The 21,344-nt window shown below is 39.0% G+C and overlaps 1 protein-coding gene across 1 annotated transcript in view; it reads right to left on the reverse strand.

Annotated features, from left to right (window-relative positions):
* RAB3C (RAB3C, member RAS oncogene family) overlaps nt 1–21,344 on the reverse strand; it is a 294,081-nt gene that overhangs the window by 257,293 nt on the left and 15,444 nt on the right. The window contains exon 2 of the mRNA XM_024765370.1: nt 12,203–12,430. Coding sequence (XP_024621138.1) covers nt 12,203–12,430 — 228 coding nt within the window. The remainder of the gene's footprint in view (nt 1–12,202; nt 12,431–21,344) is intronic.

Here is a 21,344-nt window from a genome sequence, read left to right on the forward strand (position 1 = left end):
GGAAGGGAAGAAGAAATGACCTACAAAAACAAATCCAAAACAATTAACAAAATGGCAATTAGAACAAACATATCATTAATTACCTTAAATGTAACCAGATTAAATGTTCCAATCAAAAGACATAGACTGGCTAAATGGATATAAAAACATGACCTGTATATATGTTGTCTACAAGAGACCCACTTCAGATCTAGGGACACATACAAATAGAAATCAAAAGAAAGCTGGAGTAGTGATACTCATATCAGACAAAATAGACTTGAAAATAAAGGCTGTTACAAGAGACAAAGAAGGACACTACATAATGATCAATGAATCAAAGAAGATACAACAATTGTAAATATATTTGCACCCAAGGGGTGGTGGTGTGATGAATTTGGAGTTTTGGATTGATATATATATACACTAATATGTATAAAATGGATAACTAATAAGAACCTGCTGTATAAAAAAATAAATAAAATAAAATTCTCTCTCTCTCTCTCTCTCTCTCTCTCTATATATATATATGCACCCAACATAAAAGCAACTCAATATATAAGGCAAATGCTAACAGACATAAAAGGAGAAATCAACAGTAACACAATAATAGTGGGGGATTTTAACACTCCACTTATATCAATGAACAGACCATCAAGACAGAAAATCAATAAGGAAACATGACACATTAGATCAGGTGGCCTTAACTGATATTTATGGAGTATTCCATCCAAAAGCAGCAGAATACACATTCTTCTCAAGTGGACATAGAACATTCTCCAGGATAGATCACATCTTGGGCCACAAAGCAAGGCTCAGCAAATTTAAGAAACCTGAAATCATACCAAGCATCTTTTCCAACTGCAATGCTATGAGATTAGAAATCAAATATAAGAAAAAAAATTGTAAAAAACACAAACATGGAGGCTAAACAATAGGCTACTAAACAGCCAATGGGTCACTGAAGAAATCAAAAAGGAAAGTAAAAAAAAAAATACCTAGACATAAATGAAAATGAAAACATGATGATTCAAAACCTATCAGATGCAGCAAAAGCAGTTCTAAGAGGGAAGTTTTTAGCAGTACAATCATACCTCAGGAAACAATAAAAATCTCAAGTAAACAACCTAACCCTATACCTAAAGCAACTAAAGAGAGAAGAGCAAATAAAACCCAAAGTTTGTAGAAGGAAAGAAATCATACAGATCAGGGTAGAAATAAATGAAAGAGAGATGAGGAAAACAATAGAAAAGATCAATGAAACTAAAAGCTGGTCCTTTGAAAAGATAAACAAAATTGATAAAGCTCTAGCCAGACTCATCAAGAAAAAAGAGAGGGCTCAAATCAACAAAATTAGAAATGACAAAAGAGAAGTTACAATGGACACCATAGAAATACAAAAGATCATAAGAGACTACTACAAGCAATTATATGCCAATAAAATGTACAACCTAGAAGAAATGGACAAATTCTTAGAAAGGTACAATCTTCCAAGACTGAACCAGCAAGAAATAGAAAATATGAACAGACCAATCACAAGTACTGAAATTGAAACTGTGATTAAAAAACTCCCAACAAACAAAAGTCCAGCACCTGGTGGTTTCACAGGCGAATTCTATCAAACATTTAGAGAAGAACTAACACCTATCCTTCTGAAACTCTTCCAAAAAATTGCAGAGGAAGGAACACTCCCACACTCATTCTATGAGGCCAGCAACACCCTGATACCAAAACCAGACAAAGATACCACAAAAAAAGAAAATTACAAACCAATATTATTGATGAACATAGACAACAAAATCCTCAACAAAATACTAGCAAACTTCATAGAACAATATATTAAAAGGATCATATACCATGATCAAGTGGGATGCACCACAGGGATGCAAGGATTATTCGATATCTGCACATCAATCAGTGTGATACACTGCATCAACAAATTGAAGAGTAAAAATCATATGGTCATCTCAATAGATGCAGAAAAAGCTTTTACAATATTCAACACCCAATTATAATAAAAACTCTCCAGAAAGTGGCATAAAGGGAGCTTACCTCAACATAATAAAGGCCATATATGACAAACCCACAGCTAACATCATTCTCAATGGTGAAAAACTGAAAGCATTTCCACTAAGATCAGGAACAAGACAAGGACGTCCACTCTTGCCATTTTTATTCAACATAGTTTTGGAAGTCCTAGCCACAGCTATTAGAGAATAAAAAGAAATAAAAGGAATCCAAACTGGAAAAGAAGAAGTAAAATTGTCACTGTTTGCCGATGACATGACACTATACATAAAAAATCCTAAAGATGTTACCAGAAAACTACTAGAGCTCAAAAATGAATTTGGTAAAGTTGCAGGATACAAAAGTAATACACACAAATCTATTGCATTTCTATACACTAACAATGAAAGATCAGAAAGAGAAACTAAGGGAACAATCCCATTTGCCATCACATCAAAAACAATAAAATACCAAGGAATAAACCTACCTAAGGAGGCAAAAGACCTACACTCCAAAAACTGTAAGACGCTAATGAAAGGAATAAAAAATGACATAAACAGATGGAAAGATATACTATGCTCTTGGATTAGAAGAATCATTATTGTCAAAATGACTATGCCACCCAAGGCAACCTACAGGTTCAATGCAATCCCAAATTACCAATGGCATTTTTTACAGAACTAGATCAAAAATCTTAAAATGTGTATGGAGACACAAAAGACCCTGACTAAGCAAAGCAATCTTCAGAAAGAAAAACAGAGCTGGAAGAATCAGGCTCCCTGCCTTCAGACCATCCTATAAAGCTACAGTAATCAAAACAGTATAACACTGGCACAAAAACAGAAATATAGATCAATGGAACAGGATAGAAAGCCCAGAAATAAACACCCACACCTATATTAATTGATCTACAACAAAGGAGGGAAGACTATACAATGGAGAAAAGACAGTCTCTTCAATAAATGGTTCTGGAAAAACTGAACAGCTACATGTAAAAAAATGAAATTAGAACATTCTTTAATGCCATACACAGAAATAAACTCAAAATGGATTAAAGACCTAAATGTAAGACCGGACACTATAAAACTCTTAGAGGAAAACATAGGAAGAACACTCTTTGACATAAATCAAAGCAAAATCTTTTAAAATTTGTCTCCTAAGTAATGGAAATAAAAACAAAAATAAACAAATCTGACCTAATTAAACTCAAAAGCTTTTACATAGCAAAGGAAAGCATAAACAAAACAAAAAGAGAAGCCACAGAATAGGAGAAAATATTTGTAAATGAAGTGAATAGCAAGGAATTAATCTCCAAAATTTACAAACAGCTCATATGGCTCAATATCAAAAAAACAAACAACCCAATCAAAAAATGGGCAGAAATTCTAAATAGACATCCTCCAAAGAAGACATACAGTTGGCCAAGAGGCACATGAAAAGATGCTCAACATCGCTAAGTATTAGAAAAATGCAAATCAACACTACAATGAGGTATCATCTCACATCAGTCAGAATGGCCATCATCAAAAAGTCTATAAGCAACAAATGCTGGAGAGGGTGTGGAGAAAAGGGAACCCTCCTGCACTGCTGGTGGGAATGTAAATTGGTACAAGCACTATGGAGAACAGTATGGAGGTTCCTTAAAAAATTAAAAATAGAGCTACCATATGACCCAGCAATGCCACTCCTCGGAATATATCCGAAGAAGACCATAATTTAAAAAGATACATGCATCCCAATGTTCACTGCAGCACTAATCACCATAGCCAAGGCATGGAATCAACCTAAATGTCCATCGATGGATGAATGGATAAAGAAGATGTGATACATATATACAATGGAATATTACTCAGCCATTAAAAGGAATGAAATAATGCCATTTGCAGCAACATGGATGGACGTGGAGCTTATCATGCTAAGTGAAGAATGTCAGACAGAGAAAGGCCAATATCCTATGATATCACTTATATGTGGAATCTAAAAAAAAATGATACAAATGAACTTATTTACAAAATGGAAACAGACTCACAGACTTAGAGAACAAACTTAAGGTTACCTAAGGGGTAAGGTGTGGGGAAGGGGAGGAATCAATTAGGAGTTTTGGATTAACATACACACACTACTATATATAAAATAATCAACAAGGACCTATTATAGAGCACAAGGAACTCTACTCAATATTCTGTAATAACCTAAATGGGAAAAGAAGTTAAAAAAGAATAGATATATGTATATGTATAACTGAACCACTTTGCTGTACACCTGAAACTAACACAACATTGTAAATCAACTATACTCCAATATAAAATAAAAATTATTAATAAAAAAGATATGTAGGTTTACAGATTGGATCCCCTGAAGATCTCCGACAGATCACTTGGCCTCCTTTTACCTCATTTACAAGTGTGGTCAAGTACATGGCCTTTGATTTCAATCCCCTGGTTCGAATCCTGCTTCTGACATATCCTAGCTAGGACCTTGGGCAGATCCCTTTATTTTTCTGATTCTCTGTTTCCTCATCTATAAAATGGGGCTATTAATACCACCTTCCTTCATGGGGTTTGGCAAAAAATAAATTCTAAAAATGCATATAAACATAAAATGCTTATTTATGGGTCAACACTGGGTTCATTAAGTGATACTATTATCAGTTGTATGTTTGAGGTCTCTAAATACTGAGACCCAGAAATGCACTGAGTCTGCAGTGAGAATGGTTGAAAACATAAGCATTTGTCAGAGTGGAATCAATGACAGAAGCCACCCCTGGGACTCCAAGAACCTGCCTTTTGTATTAAGCATGTCTTTTACTTTCTGTATTCAGATGCTTTGACAGCTGGGGCCTTATGGATCCTGGAGGGACTGCCCTACCCTGAGTTACTCAATTCTTTTTTTTTTTTGCATACTCTCCCGTTGCGGAGCAACAGGGTCCGGACACGCAGGCTCAGCAGCCATGGCCCACTGGCGCAGCCGCTCTGCGGCATGTGGGATCTTCCCGGACCGGGGCACGAACCCGTGTCCCCTGCATCGGCAGGCGGACTCCCAACCACTGCGCCACCAGGGAAGCCCTACTCAACTCTTAAAGACACTAAACAACTCACTGAAGCTCACTTGTCAAATGCAAACCACCAATACAGAGCTCATAGGGCTTGCTCCATCTTGGGCTCTCACACTATGAGCCACTATCCACCTGCCCTAATTACCCCAGGCACCTGACAACTTAGGGAAGTCTTCATGCCCCAGGGTCTGCTGCAGGTATTCAAACTAGCCAGTCCTAAGCCTGTTTACCCTGCCTGGCCCATTCCTTATACAGAAACCACAATAGAGGCTCTTGTCACATTCCTCCCGCCCCTCCTTCTGCCTCCTGACCCACGCAGGGGATTCCCCTCACTCCAAGGGCCCCCCTCCCCGAGCCCATGTGTCTTTCTCTTAAAATCTGTGAGCATAACGAACTACTATTTCAATGGCAGTTATCTCCTGACCTGTGGGCCTCGCCACACCTAAATAACAATAAAACCTATATTTTAAAATACCGTCTTCCTCCAGGACTGGGCTGGGGAAGCAGGGCTTGTATCCTCTCAGTTTACTCATCCATCTCCTGCATCAGACTGTGATATAGCTACCGACTATGTATATGGTTGCTGTATGGGAATCAGAATTTCCTTTGGTTGCACGTGGACCAGAAGCACATACTTGACAGCAGATGACACCTTTGTGAAAAAGAAAAGGCACCCCTTCCTGGAAGTGAGCACAGCTTAGCATGTGGCGCTCTGGCTGGAGAACAGCCCCACTTGACCCCTGGTTGGTGTCTTTGTCCAGTGCACAACATGTGCATCTGTATGCGGCAGCCCTGACCTCTGAACACACTGAAGATGTTTCTTATTAACTCAGGCTGGCCAGGGCTCAGAAATGAAGGTGGGAAGGAGAGGGGTAAAGGGGAAGGAGGGAGAGAAAAGACAAGGAGTGGTGAAGGGTGAGGGTGGGAAAAAGAGAATGCAAAAATGATAAAACGCTAGTTCTAATTCCTAAGGAAACAGTGATCTCTGCCTACCTGCCCTCTGCTCACTTTAAACCTATATTCTCTAACTAAGCTACAGATTTTTCAAGCTAAGTCTTTCATTAGTTAGAGTCAACCTTGATTTTTGGACTTGAACAATGTAGATACAACTGAAAAAGGAGACCCATGTGCTGTCTTTCTTTCTTTCTTTTTTTAGCATCTTTATTGGAGTATAATTGCTTTACAATGGTGTGTTAGTTTCTGCTTTATAACAAAGTGAATCAGCTATACGTATACATATATACCCATATCTCCTCCCTCTTGCATCTCCCTGCCACCCTCTCTATCCCACCCCTCTAGGTGGTCACAAAGCACCGAGCTGATCTCCCTGTGCTATGAGGCTGCTTCCCACTAGCTATCTATTTTATGTTTGGTAGTGTATATATGTCCATGCCACTCTCTCACTTTGGCCCAGCTTACCCTTCCCCCTCCCCGTGTCCTTAAGTCCATTCTCTAGTAGGTCGGCGTCTTTATTCCCGTCCTGCCCCTAGGTTCTTCATGACCTTTTTTTTTTTTAGATTCCATATATATGTGTTAGCATGTGGTATTTGTTTTTCTCTTTCTGACTTACTTCACTCTGTCCATGTGCTTTCTTTACACAAAGGAAGCTGCCTTTTATTCAGGGGAACCACACTGTCAAACCTGGCTCTCTACACAGTCTAGTTTCAAGAATTACCAGCACTCTTTACTTTACAGATTGCTATAGGCGTCATAGTTCATATAGTAGTAATCTAGACACTGAAAATAAATACAGTACTAAGATATTCTTAGTAATGGTTGCTATATTATTTTTCAATCTTCTTATTGGGAGGAAATCCACTCTACATAGCCTTTCCCAAAGCTAAACTACTTTTAAATTAGAAGCAAAATATTACAGACTCCAGCTGTGAAATATTTTCCTCTAAGTAAAGTGAAAAACCCATGCTAGATTTTTCTCCAATATATTCTTAACAGCATTAGACACAGAAAATGAATGAACCACCTCTAATACTTGACACCTCAAAATTTTTGAAAATTTTTGACTTGAGAATCATAAAAATGATAATAAAATAAAAATGCAATAAGAAATGTTAATGTAGTGAACGACAGAGGGATCCATAAATACACTAAAGGAAAATAAGGTTTGTAACTAAGTACAAATGAACAATGTTATTTCTCTAGACAAGTTTATTCCAAGGCAGTAGTGATCTTCCACAGAGAGGAGGTGTAACACAGCCAGAAAGAAATGTCAATGTTTGTAGTAGCCGTTAAAAGCTTTCTTTAAACGTGGACTGTTAAAAATCCAGTTTGTGGTCTCAGAAACGTCCCCCACAGCACATGCAAAAAGCAACCCATCAAGTAGAAAAACTGGGCAGTCTTCCCACCCAGGTTCTTTCTTCCTGACCTTTTAGAAATACTACTTGAAATCTGGCTTCAAGTTTGATGTTCCTATGCCTGATGGCAACACTGGCAACCAGGTATGAGATTTATCCCAATTGACATAACACAGCACTTACCTTGAGAGTGAACTTGGTGTACTAGCAACTGGACTGGCTTAGCTAGCAGGAGACCTGAATTTTAGACTCTACTCTGGCACTAACTGTAAGGTAAGGTCAAATCACTTAGCCCACCATGTATCTTCATTTCTTAACCTGGAAACAGTTCTATTTACGGGCAGTTTAAAATAGGGTCATCAGAGTCATGTTAATATCTGTAGCCTGTCTTGGTTAAGGTAAAAATGCATTGGACTAATTCATGACAGTTTTCATTACTATGAAACAATTTTGCTTCTCCTCCTTTGAGATATATAATAGTGTGATAGACCAAGGAATACATATTTGGTCTTCCTCCTGGTTCCTGACAAAGAGCTTCTACAACCCTTGGAATTTCCTAAGAGATGGGGGAAAAAGGATCATCTTTTGTTATTCATAATAAGCCCCTTTCAGCCATACCAGAGTTCATGCTAATGAGGTGACTCTTGGTTAGCCCCTAGATAGCTTCAAAATGGGGGCTGATTACAACATCGTAAATCAACTATACTCCAATATAAAAAAAAAAAAAAGAATAGGGGATGATTGTTAGAAGAACAAACCATGTGATCAAAAGTTTGGAACTTTCAGCCCTACCCCTGCCCTCTGGGAGGGGAGAGGGTCCAAAGACTGAGTTAATCACCAATGGCCGAAGATTTCATCAATCATGCCTATGTAACGGGAGCTCCATAAACATCCGAAAGGGTGAGGTTTGGAGAGCTTTGGGGTTGGTGAATATATCACAGTGCTGGGGAGACTGCGTGGAAGCTGCTCCCACCCATCCCCACAACAATTTGCCCTATGCTTCCCTTCTATCTGGTTGTTCCTGAGTTGTATCCCTTATAATAAACCGGTAATAGTAAGTAAACTCTTCCTGAATTCTGTGAGCTCTTCTAGCAACTTATCAACCCTGAGGGGTGGGACTGTGGGACCTGCAAGTTTATAGCCTGGAGGTCAAAAGCACAGGGCACCCAGATTTGTGATTGATATCTGAAGTGGGGTGGGGAGAGGAGGGATAAACTTATGGAAATGAGCCCTGTACCTGTGGGATCTGTGCTAACTCTGGGTAGTCAGTGTCAACATTGTATTAAATTACAGGACACCCAGCTGGTGTCTGCATAGCAATGAAGAATCGCTTGGTCTGGAAAACCCTGGCATTTGGTGTCAGAAGTGTTGCAAGTAGAAACAGATCATAGCATAGGCTAAGATAGATGTGGATACCTTAATGAATTCATTACACATTAATATAAGTGCATAAAGATACTATAAGCTGGAAAAAAAACAGTTCACGTTCAGTTATTTAAATACGAGACGGCAAACCATCAGTGCCAGATACAGTCCCAAATAAATAATTTGTTTAAGTCATAAACAATAAAAGTTGTACACAACTAAATATTTTCTAGTATACTTACATTATGGCATAAAGCAAGAACCCCTAGAATTATTGTGGGAATGTCTAGACTTAGGCAACCACCCTGTTGTTCCTTATCCTGTCTCCCCCTGCATGACTCAGTTCATCGGGATGGTCAGACTCTTTTAAAAACATCTTCTTCAGTATCCCAGGATACATTGCCTAAGATCACCATCTTCACAAAAGCACCACCATATTCAAGAAGACCTCTTAATTAGGGCAGCATGGTGAAGGGGAACAAGCCAAAGCATTAGAATCTGATAGACCTAGCCTGGAACCAGCCTCTTGCCACATATGACCCTGGACGAGCTATTTAATTTGTTCGACTTTCAGGTTTCTCGGATAAAATAGGAATAATAATAAATACAAAGTTGGGTTGTTGTGGAAATTAGAAATAAGGTATAGATGATGCTTGGCATAGTTCTAAGTTCAATAAATGTTAGCTACATATAATATTTATACAATTTGATATTTGCTTATAGACATACATATACAGTTACTCCATGAGTATTCATTTCTTTCTCCAACTATACTACAAGTTCAATGAGCACAAAATCTTTGCAGAGTACTGCTTGTGAATGGTTCACAATATAGTAGACCAGCTGGTATATGGTAGTGTAAAATCTATTTTCATACCCCTAGAATCACAGGTACATTAAGAGCTCCCAATAGCCATAAGAGGAAGAAATAAGATTGTTTTGATTGCAAAGAAAACAGTGGCCATCAGACTACCGTTGTGACTGAGGAAAGTCTGGGTGAAGGGTTCCTGAGTGGCTGACCCCTGAAGGGAGTGTGGGTATCCACAGAATGGGAGAATGAAAACCCTGGAAGGAGGTCCCAGGCTGGACGGAGCTGTGAAGAGAGTTGGAGGTTTTGGGAAAATGGTGGATTATGGATGATTAGAGACAGATTTATATGTCCCAGGCTTTTGAGTGAAGTTATGGAAATTGAGAAGCATGAGGAGGTATTAGAGGAGAAGCAGCCCAGAGACCTGAGTTGGCATTTGCTTGGCTCAGAGAAGAGCAACTTTCACGCAGAAGTAAGACCTGGACAGAAGTAACTGAACTTCAGTGTCCAAGAAAAGTACAGGAATGAGCTGTGGCCTGGTACTAGCACTGAGGGTTTTGAAAAAAAAAATTTTGTAAGTATGACAATATAATTCTCAAAAAAAGTATATTATTTGAACTTTTTCTGTTTTACATTAAGGACAGATGATTTTACACCTCTACAAAGCATTTCTGTCAAAAACCTAAATTGAGAAATTGCTAGAGATTATAGGATTGAATTTATACACCATGTTGATGTTTTACCTAAACAATCACAACAACCACCTTTAAACATCCCTAAGATATACGGCAGGAGCCATCAGACAGAGGAATGACACTTCTTTGATATTAACAGAAAGAACATGGTCGCAGAGGTAGGAGATGTGTAGTTACCAAATTAATTTAATTTTCAATTCAACAAAGCCCCTGAGAGTTAAGGGACCTTTCTTAAGCCTGGATATGAAAGTTATCTTCATATGACAATTGGTTGCTTAAAGCTCAAAAGGAAGAGAATGTGAAGCAATAAACACAGCTCTTTCTGTCTGTTATCAACAGGGCTGCCTGTTTCTAAAGTATCTAAAGAGGGACCCACTTCCCAACAAAAATGTCTTTTGGGACCAGTAGAGCAGCGATGGGGACTGGGCCTATTTTTCCAAGTTCTTTTCTTTTTTTTTAATTTTTTTTGCGGTACGCGGGCCTCTCACTGTTGTGGCCTCTACCGTTTCGGAGCACAGGCTCCGGACGCGCAGGCTCAGCGGCCATGGCTCACGGGCCCAGCCGCTCTGCGGCATGTGGGATCTTCCCGGACCGGGGCACGAACCCGTGTCCCCTGCATCAGAAGGCGGACTCTCAACCACTGCACCAGGGAAGCCCCCAAGTTGTTTTCTGAGTTCTAATTGACTTGGAAGACTCCAGAATTAGGATAAGTAAAATAGCAACCATCTCTTGTAAGCTGCCTAAGAAGATACCTACCTGTGTATATACCTGCATCTTTAAATTTTACTCCTAAGACCTTTAAGATATGAAAGGACATCTGGAATATTTATAGTGATATCTTAAGGGCTCTTTTATTAAAAAAAAAAAAAGTTTAAACGTTTTACTCTGAGATTTGTCTTTCTTTCAGCTTTCCATATTTGAGGAGGCAGGCTTATCGTCGGTCCTACAGATCAACCATGGCACCAGTACCAAATGGTAGTAGACATCAGAATTGTCTCAGAAGAAGGCAGAAACCTCACCTCTTGGGAAATGCCTTTTTAAAGCTCAAATCAATTTGAGTGGCAGAGGTATAAATGAACAGGGAAAGGGGACCAAAACTAACTGTAAAAACATTCTACCATTGTACCCATACATTGCATGATGTACATAAAATGCTTACTACATAACTCTCTCTTGGTATAACCAATTTTTTTGTTACTTCAACTCTTATATTACCTTGAACGTGTACCCACACACACTTTTTCTTATATTTCTCACTTGCTATTCTCCTAAATTTATCCCAACTATTTAGTTAAGGAATCTCTGATCTTCTGCAGCGGGTGAGGAGAGGTACAAAGCTAGCCACACAGTCTCAAAGCTTATTGGAGAACCTTCTGCTTAGGGAAAAACCCTATTTAAAATAAATATCCTATTTGTTTTGTTTTGTCTGGGTAGGTAAACATAACTCTTAGAGCTGAAAACACAAGGTTTGTGGAGATTAAATAGACCCTTTTCAAATTTTAGCTGGGGCTTTATGAAGGGACTAAACCTAAGCTTTCTCTATATCTGGTTGTTTACCTTCTTTAAAACGACCAGGGCAGGCTGCTTCCTGCAACCTAAAAAGGCTAAATTTACTTTGCCTATTTTGTGTATTAGAAAAGTGGCAGAGAAGGATTCAGAGACTTGCTCCGGGTCACACAGACCATAAAAGACAGAGCCAGACTTTCAGTTGAGTGTTCTTTACCACAATACACAGACAGTTATATTTTCTTTCTTCTGAAGACTCTTAAGAAGCATCAATGACAATAAGGCTTAATTCAGTCTCCCTACCTTAAAGAGGCAACACTCTATTGCCTTTGAAACAGAATGTTCTGTGGCAAAGAACCTGGAAATGGAGGCTTACAGACCCCATGGGGACAGAACAAGGCAGAAAGGTTTCCCTCGCACAGTTATATGTTCAATGCCCTAGACTGAAGGATGCCATCAGTTCAAAGTCACTTACCCAAATCTGAAGCTTGATTCTCTTTTCATTTTTGAATACAGTTTTGACTTTGAAATCAATCCCAACTGTGCTGACGAATGCAGATGTAAAGGAGTCATCCGCGTAACGGAACAGAAAAGATGTTTTCCCCACACTGCTATTGCCAATGATGAGCAATTTGAACATGTAGTCAAAGTTCTGATCAGAGGAGTCTTTCTGGCTGTACCTGGCATCTTGGGCAGAGGCCATCTGTGGTAAAACAAAACAAAACAAAACAAAAAAGGTGTGGATCAGTCTCCCATTTGCTATGAAGCTAGCAGCACACTCATTATTGGTCTTGCCAGAAACAGATGTCAGACCACTCAGGAGACAAGTTGAGAGAGTTCCCCAGCCTTCCTCTGATGCTGGTATCCATGGCAATAATTCCCTGCTGGAAGACAGAAAAGCAAACCTTACGGCTCTTTCCAGCTGTGTTGGTGTGTGTCACTGCTCAGCATTCAGAACGAATCAAAGACACAAAAGGAGATGTAACATGAAAAGCAAAGATATGAGGAGCTGGCCAGGGCATGTGAATTCTGAAAGTTTGTAATTCCAGTGATGGCGACACCAAGGTGGCTGAACAGCAGGGTGTTTCTTCCTGAGTCATCTAAATTATTAGAGTCTCTCTTATTTTCTAGGGAAGCACTCCCAAAGCCTATCTCTATTTCATCTATTTATATCACTTTAAATCAACATCCTAACATATATGACCAATCTCTTTCAAATAATGATAATGACAAATACATACGGTTCAAACAACGTGCCAGGAACTGTTAACTTACTTAACCCTCACCACACCCTATAGGTGGGTACCTTTATTATTTACATATTAAAAGGAGACAATTAAGGCTCAGAGATACTAAGTAATTTGCTCAATTTCACATACTTTGTAAGTAGTAGAGGTGGGTTTCGAATCAGGCGGTGTGGTGCCAGGGCTCATGTTCTTAATGCCTCCTACTCCCTGCCCCCCAGCCCCGGTTCCCAGTGAGAACTAGGGAAATATGTACACGTGCTCTAAAGTTGAAGTGGGAAATATTCATTGTGAGATTCATTAATGAAGGTCCCTACCTGGGTTCAAACCTCGGCTCCACCACCTACTGGTTGTGGAACTTTTGCTTTTTTATTTTAAATCGGTGTAGCTCAGTTTCCTCTCTTCCATGAAATGGAAAAAATTATTACCCAACTTGAAACACTTGTGAAAATAATAATAGAAATAGAAAATAATAGATGATATATCTGTATAGCAGATATATAAAGTGCCTAGCAAAGAATAGAGAATAATCTATGCTCTGTAAATGCTCTAGATGGATTTTTCCTCATCTTTTTTGATGATCTTTTTCACATCTATCAAAAGTGCTGCAGCATTATTCTAAGTACCGTTTGGCTCCATATAGAAAAGAAGCATTTAGAACGGTGAATCCCAGTGATTAGTGCATTTACCGGGTCACCTTTTTGGATGCTATGAATTCTTTGCCAATTGCTGTGCTGCCCAATACAGTAGCCACTATTCACATATGCCTGTTTATATTTAAACTAAGTAAAATTAAAAATTCAGTGCCTCACTCACACTAGCTATATTTCAAGAGCACAAGAGCCACATGGGGCTTGTGGCTATGACATGGACAGCGCAGGTTCAGGACACTGTCATAACTGCAGAAAGTCTTATTACTCAGTGCTAGGCTAGACAGTCTTTTTTCATTTCTTATAAAATCTGATTAATAATTACATATTTCTCTTGGAGGTATGGCAAAGAGAAAAGCCCCAGAAGATAGCGGAATTCTAGAAACAGTATATAGTGCCTAGTCTCATCTAAGACCACATTGGTTGCTGAAATCAGGTGTGTGTGTGTGTGTGTGTGTGTGTGTGTGTAAGACAACTGAGGGAAAAAGAAAAGGGGAGATGGGGTGATAACGTATTCCCTTTCTACAAATACTCATTGCCAGTAGAAGAACACAATAATATGAGCAAGAATAAAGGCAAAAAGAAAATCTGTATATATTATGAAATTTAAGGGCAATAAACATTCTGACTTCATTTCATTTCTTATTAAATATAAGTTTAAAAATTTCTCTTTTTAAGTCCATGTAACCACATTGCTGTCTTCAGTAAATATACCTTGTAATGATTGTCTGCCAGTGGGAAAAACTGGGCCAGTAAAACAGGCAGATATCATCATTTTCCTTTCTGGCCCTGGAGTCTGCATGCTAAGGTAAACTTCCCCCAACACAAGCAGCCCACCAAGAACAAAAATAGGATTATAATTCTTGACTTTCAGTTTGAACAATGATGTCTTGCTCTGATGACTTCTGACACCCCAGAAAGCCAGGTAACTATTTCATTTGACACTCCTATTCCTACAGACATAAGCCTTTCACCAATTAAGATCCCCCCCTTATGGAGGTGCTAAGTTCAACCAGGCCTGCAAATGACCTTTGTTAGGAAGATCTTTTACCATCTTTTATATGAAGCAGCCCAGATACTACATTCTGGATTAAGCATGTTCAGTCAAGCCACAGTTAGAAAATAGACTCTACAAGTTTCCTAGAGCTGCTCATTTTCTCAGCCTGACAGCCTACCATTACCCTGAGGTGGGACTCTGAGTCCTGTGGATTTCTAGGCTTCCTTGAAAGAATATGTGATAAAGAAAGCCGCTATCAATCACAAGTCCTAGTCCAAAATTAGACCAACTCCAAAACCCGCAGAAATATAGACATCATCGTTGTATGTACTTTTAAAAGGTAATTGTAGAGATTTAGATAGAGAAAACCATACTGGAGTTTTCTCCAGCATGAGAAATAGAAGATGTTCAATTTTAAGGACAGATTTTACCAGCTGTATTAGCAGCAAAGAAGGTGGTAGGAGCACCGAGGATGATGGGGCATGAGGCTGGTGGATTTGTGGATCTAGATCCTCCAAGGGATTATTTAGAAGAGTTTGCTAACCTGCTATTCTTGAAGATGGTGTGTGGTTTCTTTAAATTATTTCCTGATTTATATCCCCAAAAGTATTCACAGAGAGCCCCAAAGATGTGTATTCAGAACATATGTGTTTCATAAACTTTAGAATAATGAAATAAATCCTGGCTTAGAGAATGGAGAAGTAGACTGCCCGAACCTTGCTGAGAATAGAAATGAAGCAATTTTTATTTACAAAACAGAAATAGAATTACAGATGTAGAAAACAATCTTATGGTTACCGGGGGCGGGGGTAAATTGGGAGATTGGGATTGACATATACACACTACTATATATAAAATAAATAACTAATAAGGACCTACTGTATAGCACAGGGAACTCTACTCAATACTATGTAATGACCTATATGGGAAAAGAGTCTAAAGGAGTGGATATATGTATATGTATAACTGATTCACCTGAAACTAACACAATAGTGTAAATCAATTATACTCCAATTAAAAAAAAAGATGAAGCAATTTGACAGCATATGAATGTCAAAGGAACATATAGACAGTCACTATGTAAATTTACTAACAGTTCTAAATACTAAGTCATGTGAATGTCTCCAAAATTTTCATGGGAAAATATGAAAACATGAGTGGGCATGAAGGAACCTCCCAGAGAGCAAGAGCAAACAGGATTTTATAAAACATACATAAGAAACCCTTTAAATTGTATTAATCTTGAATTAATTTTTAAAAAAAGAATCATAGAGTGGGAAAGACTCTTCAGTGAAGCCCTCCTTCCTACTCATCCCCAAGTGTCCCTCTTGTCATTGGTATTCTAGCCCAGCCCTTCAAAGCGAGTGACAGAAAGTTTGCTAGGCTGTGAAGCAGCCTATTTCATTGCTGAACAACTGCAATTGTTATAAATTTCTTCCTTAGATTTGAGTTAAAATCTACTTCCCTCCATGTGCTCCAGATTCTGCCTATGAATCAAAAGAGTTAATTCCTTTCCCAATCACATCTCCATAAGCTTTCTCTCCTCCTGCCTGGATAATCTCAACTGCTTTAGCCCCTTTCTCCACCCAGGACATGTCCGAAAAATCCCACACGTCTTCTAGGTTAAAGGTGACATCTCTGCAGATGTCAAAGTCCCATGCATGGTTCCCACAATTGGTCACAATATTCCAGATATTTATCTGGTCGTTGCAGAGTGAAATGAGATTCTCATATACTATCACATCTGACTTCACAATAAAGTCTCCTCAAACGCTCAGCACTTTTTTCACATTCACTGTTATAAACATAGGTCTCCGCTAACCCCATCCTATGCCTCGGCAATTTATTTTTTTTAATGGAAGTGTCAACCTTTATTATGTACTCTATTACATTTCCTTTTGTTTGTTTTGATTTACAATTCCATTCTGTTTTGATAACGTTTTGTCCTTTCATCAAAAATATTAGTTATCCCTTCCAGATTTGTCTCATTCCTAAGTTTGATCAGTATGCATTTCATATCCTCACTTAAGATGCTAATCAAAATGCTAATCAGTTTGTAGACAAATCACAATGAAATTTTTTTTTTACCTTGCTGAATACATAAATCTATGGATGAACTCTACAATATGTCATTAAGGAACTCAGCAAGTTTGAAGTAAATCCTTAACCTCTGGGAGTTGGAGCCTTGCAAAGCCACTGTGCTATCCCTCTAGGTGTGCCTTGGTTCAGTAGCAGGTGAACAGATCATAGATTTAATTGATGTGTCATTTTTAATTCCAATTCTAGTCTCCCCAGAACTCCTACTGACCAGGGACCAAGCAGATTACCTTTGACTAACACACGTAACCAGAGCCTTCTTCAGAATTTTTGACATTAGCTTTTCCAAATAAATGAGAAAAGCAAATTATTTGCAGGGATTCCCTTGGGTCTTAAGAATCTAAACTATACTAAGCCATCTGTGCATCTGATGAGAAAAACAAAAAGAAGTCATTTTAAATGTACTATGTTCCATCTACTAAAACTGATAACATCCTGATGGTCAGTGGGAGGAAGAACGAGGGTAAATTATCCAGAAAATGAAATGCAATTCTTTGAAATTGGAAGAGTGAAAGTAAGGATGGGACATATGTATGGGAGTGTGGAAATATGTAAAGTAGTTTCAAATCTCAATTGTTGTTACCTAGGGGAAAAGAAAAGAAAAAGCTAATAAGAGGAGTTATTCCTGAAAGCTCCAAAGTAAAGACTAAAATTTAAAACCAAGAAGGAAAATATTAAAAGATAGGATTTCCAAACACATGTCATCTGGCCCCTGGTTGTTTCTCGTGGTGAAGGTCTCATCTGCGCTTGGTTGCCTGTCTCCCTGTTGGTTTCTCAGGGTGGATTGGAATTGTGATGCTCTTTGCAGTCTCTGGCCAGCAGTTTCTCCATGTGTCTGCTACTGTTTGCTCTGGCAAGAGCCAGCTGAGAAGCAATAAACACTACTTGTATCACTGCAGACACATCACCATCAAGCTGAAAGGATGCTGTCCAGGGAATTGGAAGCAGCCAAGGCACTAGAAGACTTAAACTCTAACCCTGGCCTCTGAAGTAAAGGGCCTGGAAAGTAGGGCAGCATTTGGAAATCGTCTTTGTCTCCTTTTATGTTAGCAGGGATTGACTTACTACTATATTTCGTGGGACTCCTGGAGAACGTATATGATGGTATGCCAAAGTATGGTAATGTTTCCAGGATGCAAGTTGCTCTATGTTTTAAGGGTATCCCTCAAGCTCAGTTTCACAGAACTCCTTTCAGTCTGTGTCTGGACCTCTATTTCATGCATAGCTTCTTTAGTACATGTAGATAACACTCGGCTGATGCACAGGAAAGTGGTACAATAACTGCAACAACAGCTCTTACAGACATTGTACTCTGCTTTACACATATTATCACACCTCATCCTTTCACCATCCCCAGATTTCAGAATCTAACTCTTAGCACCCCCCTGTTAGAGGAACAGAATGCTGAGTGTATTTCAGAATGGCCACCTTCCCCAACACCCTGCCAGAAGCATGAGCGGATTTTTCTCCAACCTTCACTATGAGAACTTAATAGACCTCCTGAAAGTAATATTCACAAAACTGTGAGGGCCTCTGGAGTTCTATGTCTTAGACTTGTCCACATGAGCCTCCAGCAATTCATCAATTACAGTCTACATTTTCTTCATCAATTACATTTAGGTTTTCCTACCCTAGTACTGATCCCCGTGAAGGTTTCTATTCCAGTAAATTGTGATTCTCTGTGTCTGCCTATTTGTCTCTCCAATTTGCAGGGCAGCAGTCTTCCCTGTGACCCCACTTCTCTGATGATCTAAGAAGAGTTGTTAATTTTCAGTTTGTTCAGCTTTTTTCTTGTGTGAGAATGGGAGTGACCATTTCCAAGCACCCTCCGTACTGGACAGAAAACTCAAAGCCTTTATCCCCATTTTAAGGATGAAATTAAGAGTATTTGAGAGGAAGCTAAAGTAGAGGGGGAGGTCCTTGTTTTTCAGTAGGTTGTTATCCTGATCCCTCTGTCTGCGTACTGACTGTGCCTTCATGACCTGGACCAAATGGATTAGGACCTACTGTATAGCAGAGGGAACTCTACTCAATATTCTGTAATAAGCTATATGAGAAAAGAACAAGAAAAAGAATGAATATAGGTATATGTATAACTGAACCACCACGCTGTACATCTGAAACTAACACAACATTTTAAATCAACTACACTCCAATAAAATTTTAAAAGAAAGAATTACAGACATGCAGCTCGGCTACTTCACTCTTCCCTTCATCAAACTAACAAGTCTCAACCTTCAATCACAGAGAATATTGAAAGAGGTAAGGGTCCTTCTTTTCTTTGCTTCTAGAAAAATATCCATTCCTTTGTTGAAGAGAGGTATGCTCTAAATTTAATACATTTTAAAGTTCATTATAATGGTTTTTGCAACTCCTTTGATGTTTGTTACTCCTATACATGTTTGTTACTACAGTGTCAAGAAAAAGGAAATGGATTTTACCAAACCATATAAAACTGGTTCCTATTAGTATCACAGATCAGTGTTCTCAGCCCACGTTACATTTCACCCCAGCTCCTAGTGTGCTTACTGAGGGCTCCCGGCAGGGAGAGCCTGTAGAGGGCTGTGCTGCAGCTGGCGAAGGGGCCACCCAGATCACACAGACAAGAGTGCAAGCGAGGTCTGCTGTGAAGGGAACCACGGTGGCTGGGAGAGCTCTCCAGACTCCAGTGATGCAACCCTGACAGCTGCCATGAAGCAGAGCCCTGCCCAGTAGCTCCTGTACATCTTCATGGATGCTGAAGCCAGAGGGTCATTAGTGCAGTCCTGGGGTGCTGGTGATCACCTAGCTGCTGGTAACCCAGGCTTTATAATCACAGCGGGAAGAGAGCTAGGGAAACACCATTCTGCTTTTCTACCAGGTCTGAAAGTATGTGCAGCAGACACATCTGTGAAAAAGAGCATTCCACATTCTTGGTGTAATGTGGATGTAGGTAAAGAGCACACTCTCTTGGGTCAGGCTTCCTGAGAAGGAATCCTAGGTCTGTTACCTGTGCAAACTTGGGCAAGGTTTGTGTTTTGTTTTAAATATTCTAAGCTGCAATCTCCTCATCTATTGGAGAAATAGAAAATAGAAATAATAGGAATAATAGTGGGATCTTCAAAGTAAAATTGCTGGCATGTGTAAAGTCCTTGAATAGAGCATCCATCATCGTCTTTGTTATTCCTCTTGTTATACTGAAATGATACACAAGCCACTCACTTTCTCCCAACTCCCACTGTTGCTACTCTCTGAAATGGAAATGTTTGATTTTATAGGACATGTTGCCTCTCATTTCCTAGCTTTAGAGGACAAGAGGCTTTGATACCCAATACTCCCACTCTGTAGAGTTTCATAATTACCAAAATAAACACATTACATTTACTCTCTCATTTCAAATATTGTGTCATGGAACAAAGAGCATTCATCAAAACACATCTTGGGACAGAAGCTGAGACCCTGAGTACCTGTAGCAAAGATAGAAGTCTTCTGTGGTCTGGAGAGGCTGTGGGGAGGGAAATGTGGCCAGTGGCCGTACACCCAGTGATGTGACCTGTCATATGACACCGCCCACCACCCGGTCACATTTGGAGAGTTACTAACTCATGAAGCCCTTGGGTGTGGGTGGACTTTTATGGAAACTGGGATTGGACTAATAAGGGTGCTCAGCATACAGATGGCCAACAGGCACATGAAAAGAGGTTCAATATCACTAATCATTAGAGAAACACAAATTAAAAATACGATGAGGTACCACCTCACACCAGTCAGAATGGCCATCATCAAAAAGTCTACAAATAGGGCTTCCCTGGTGGCACAGTGGTTGAGAGTCCGCCTGCCGAGTCAGTAAGTCAGAAAGATAAAGACAAATACCACACGATATGACTTGTGTGTGGAATCTAAATTATGACACAAATAAACTTATCTACGAAAAAGAGACTCACAGACAGAAAACAGAGGTGTGGTTGCCAAGGGGGAGGGAGAGTGGGGTACAGATGGATTGGGAGTTTGAGATTAGCAGATGCAAACTATTATATATAGAATGGATAAATAACAAGGTCCTACTGTATAGCACAGGGGACTATATTCAATAACACAATATTGTAAATCTATTATAGTTCAATAAAATAAATTTGAAAAAAATAGAAAGGGAGCTCCAGGAACTAACTCCTAATAATTATGGGGAAGCTTTCTTCTTATAGGGCCTTAGAGTAGGTCTTAGGTAAAGTTTAACCTAATTTCTGATGTGGAATTTGATAAATCATCAAAGTCCACAATATCATTATAGACAACAATACTGAATTATGAACTTCAAAGTCTTTAAGAGACTGGAACTTAATTGTTCCCATCATGTAAAAGAAATGATAATTATGTGATAAAATAGAGGTGCTAGCTAACACAATGGTGGTGATCATACTGTAATATATAAACATATCAAATCAAAGTATTGTACACCTTAAGCCTATACAATGTTATATTTCAATTCTATCTCAATAGAAATAAAAAATTTTTAAACCCCACAATAAATAAATAAATAGTATCCTGCATACATGATGGTTATTTCCAGCATTTGCTAATACCTCTCTAAAATAATGGCAAAGGGTATTCACAAAAGTAAAATTCCAGATAGACAAAGAAAAGTAGAAAAGA

This window comes from Neophocaena asiaeorientalis, unplaced genomic scaffold (assembly GCF_003031525.2).
Source record: "Neophocaena asiaeorientalis asiaeorientalis breed wild unplaced genomic scaffold, Neophocaena_asiaeorientalis_V1.1 scaffold198, whole genome shotgun sequence".
NCBI classification, from domain to species: domain Eukaryota; kingdom Metazoa; phylum Chordata; class Mammalia; order Artiodactyla; family Phocoenidae; genus Neophocaena; species Neophocaena asiaeorientalis.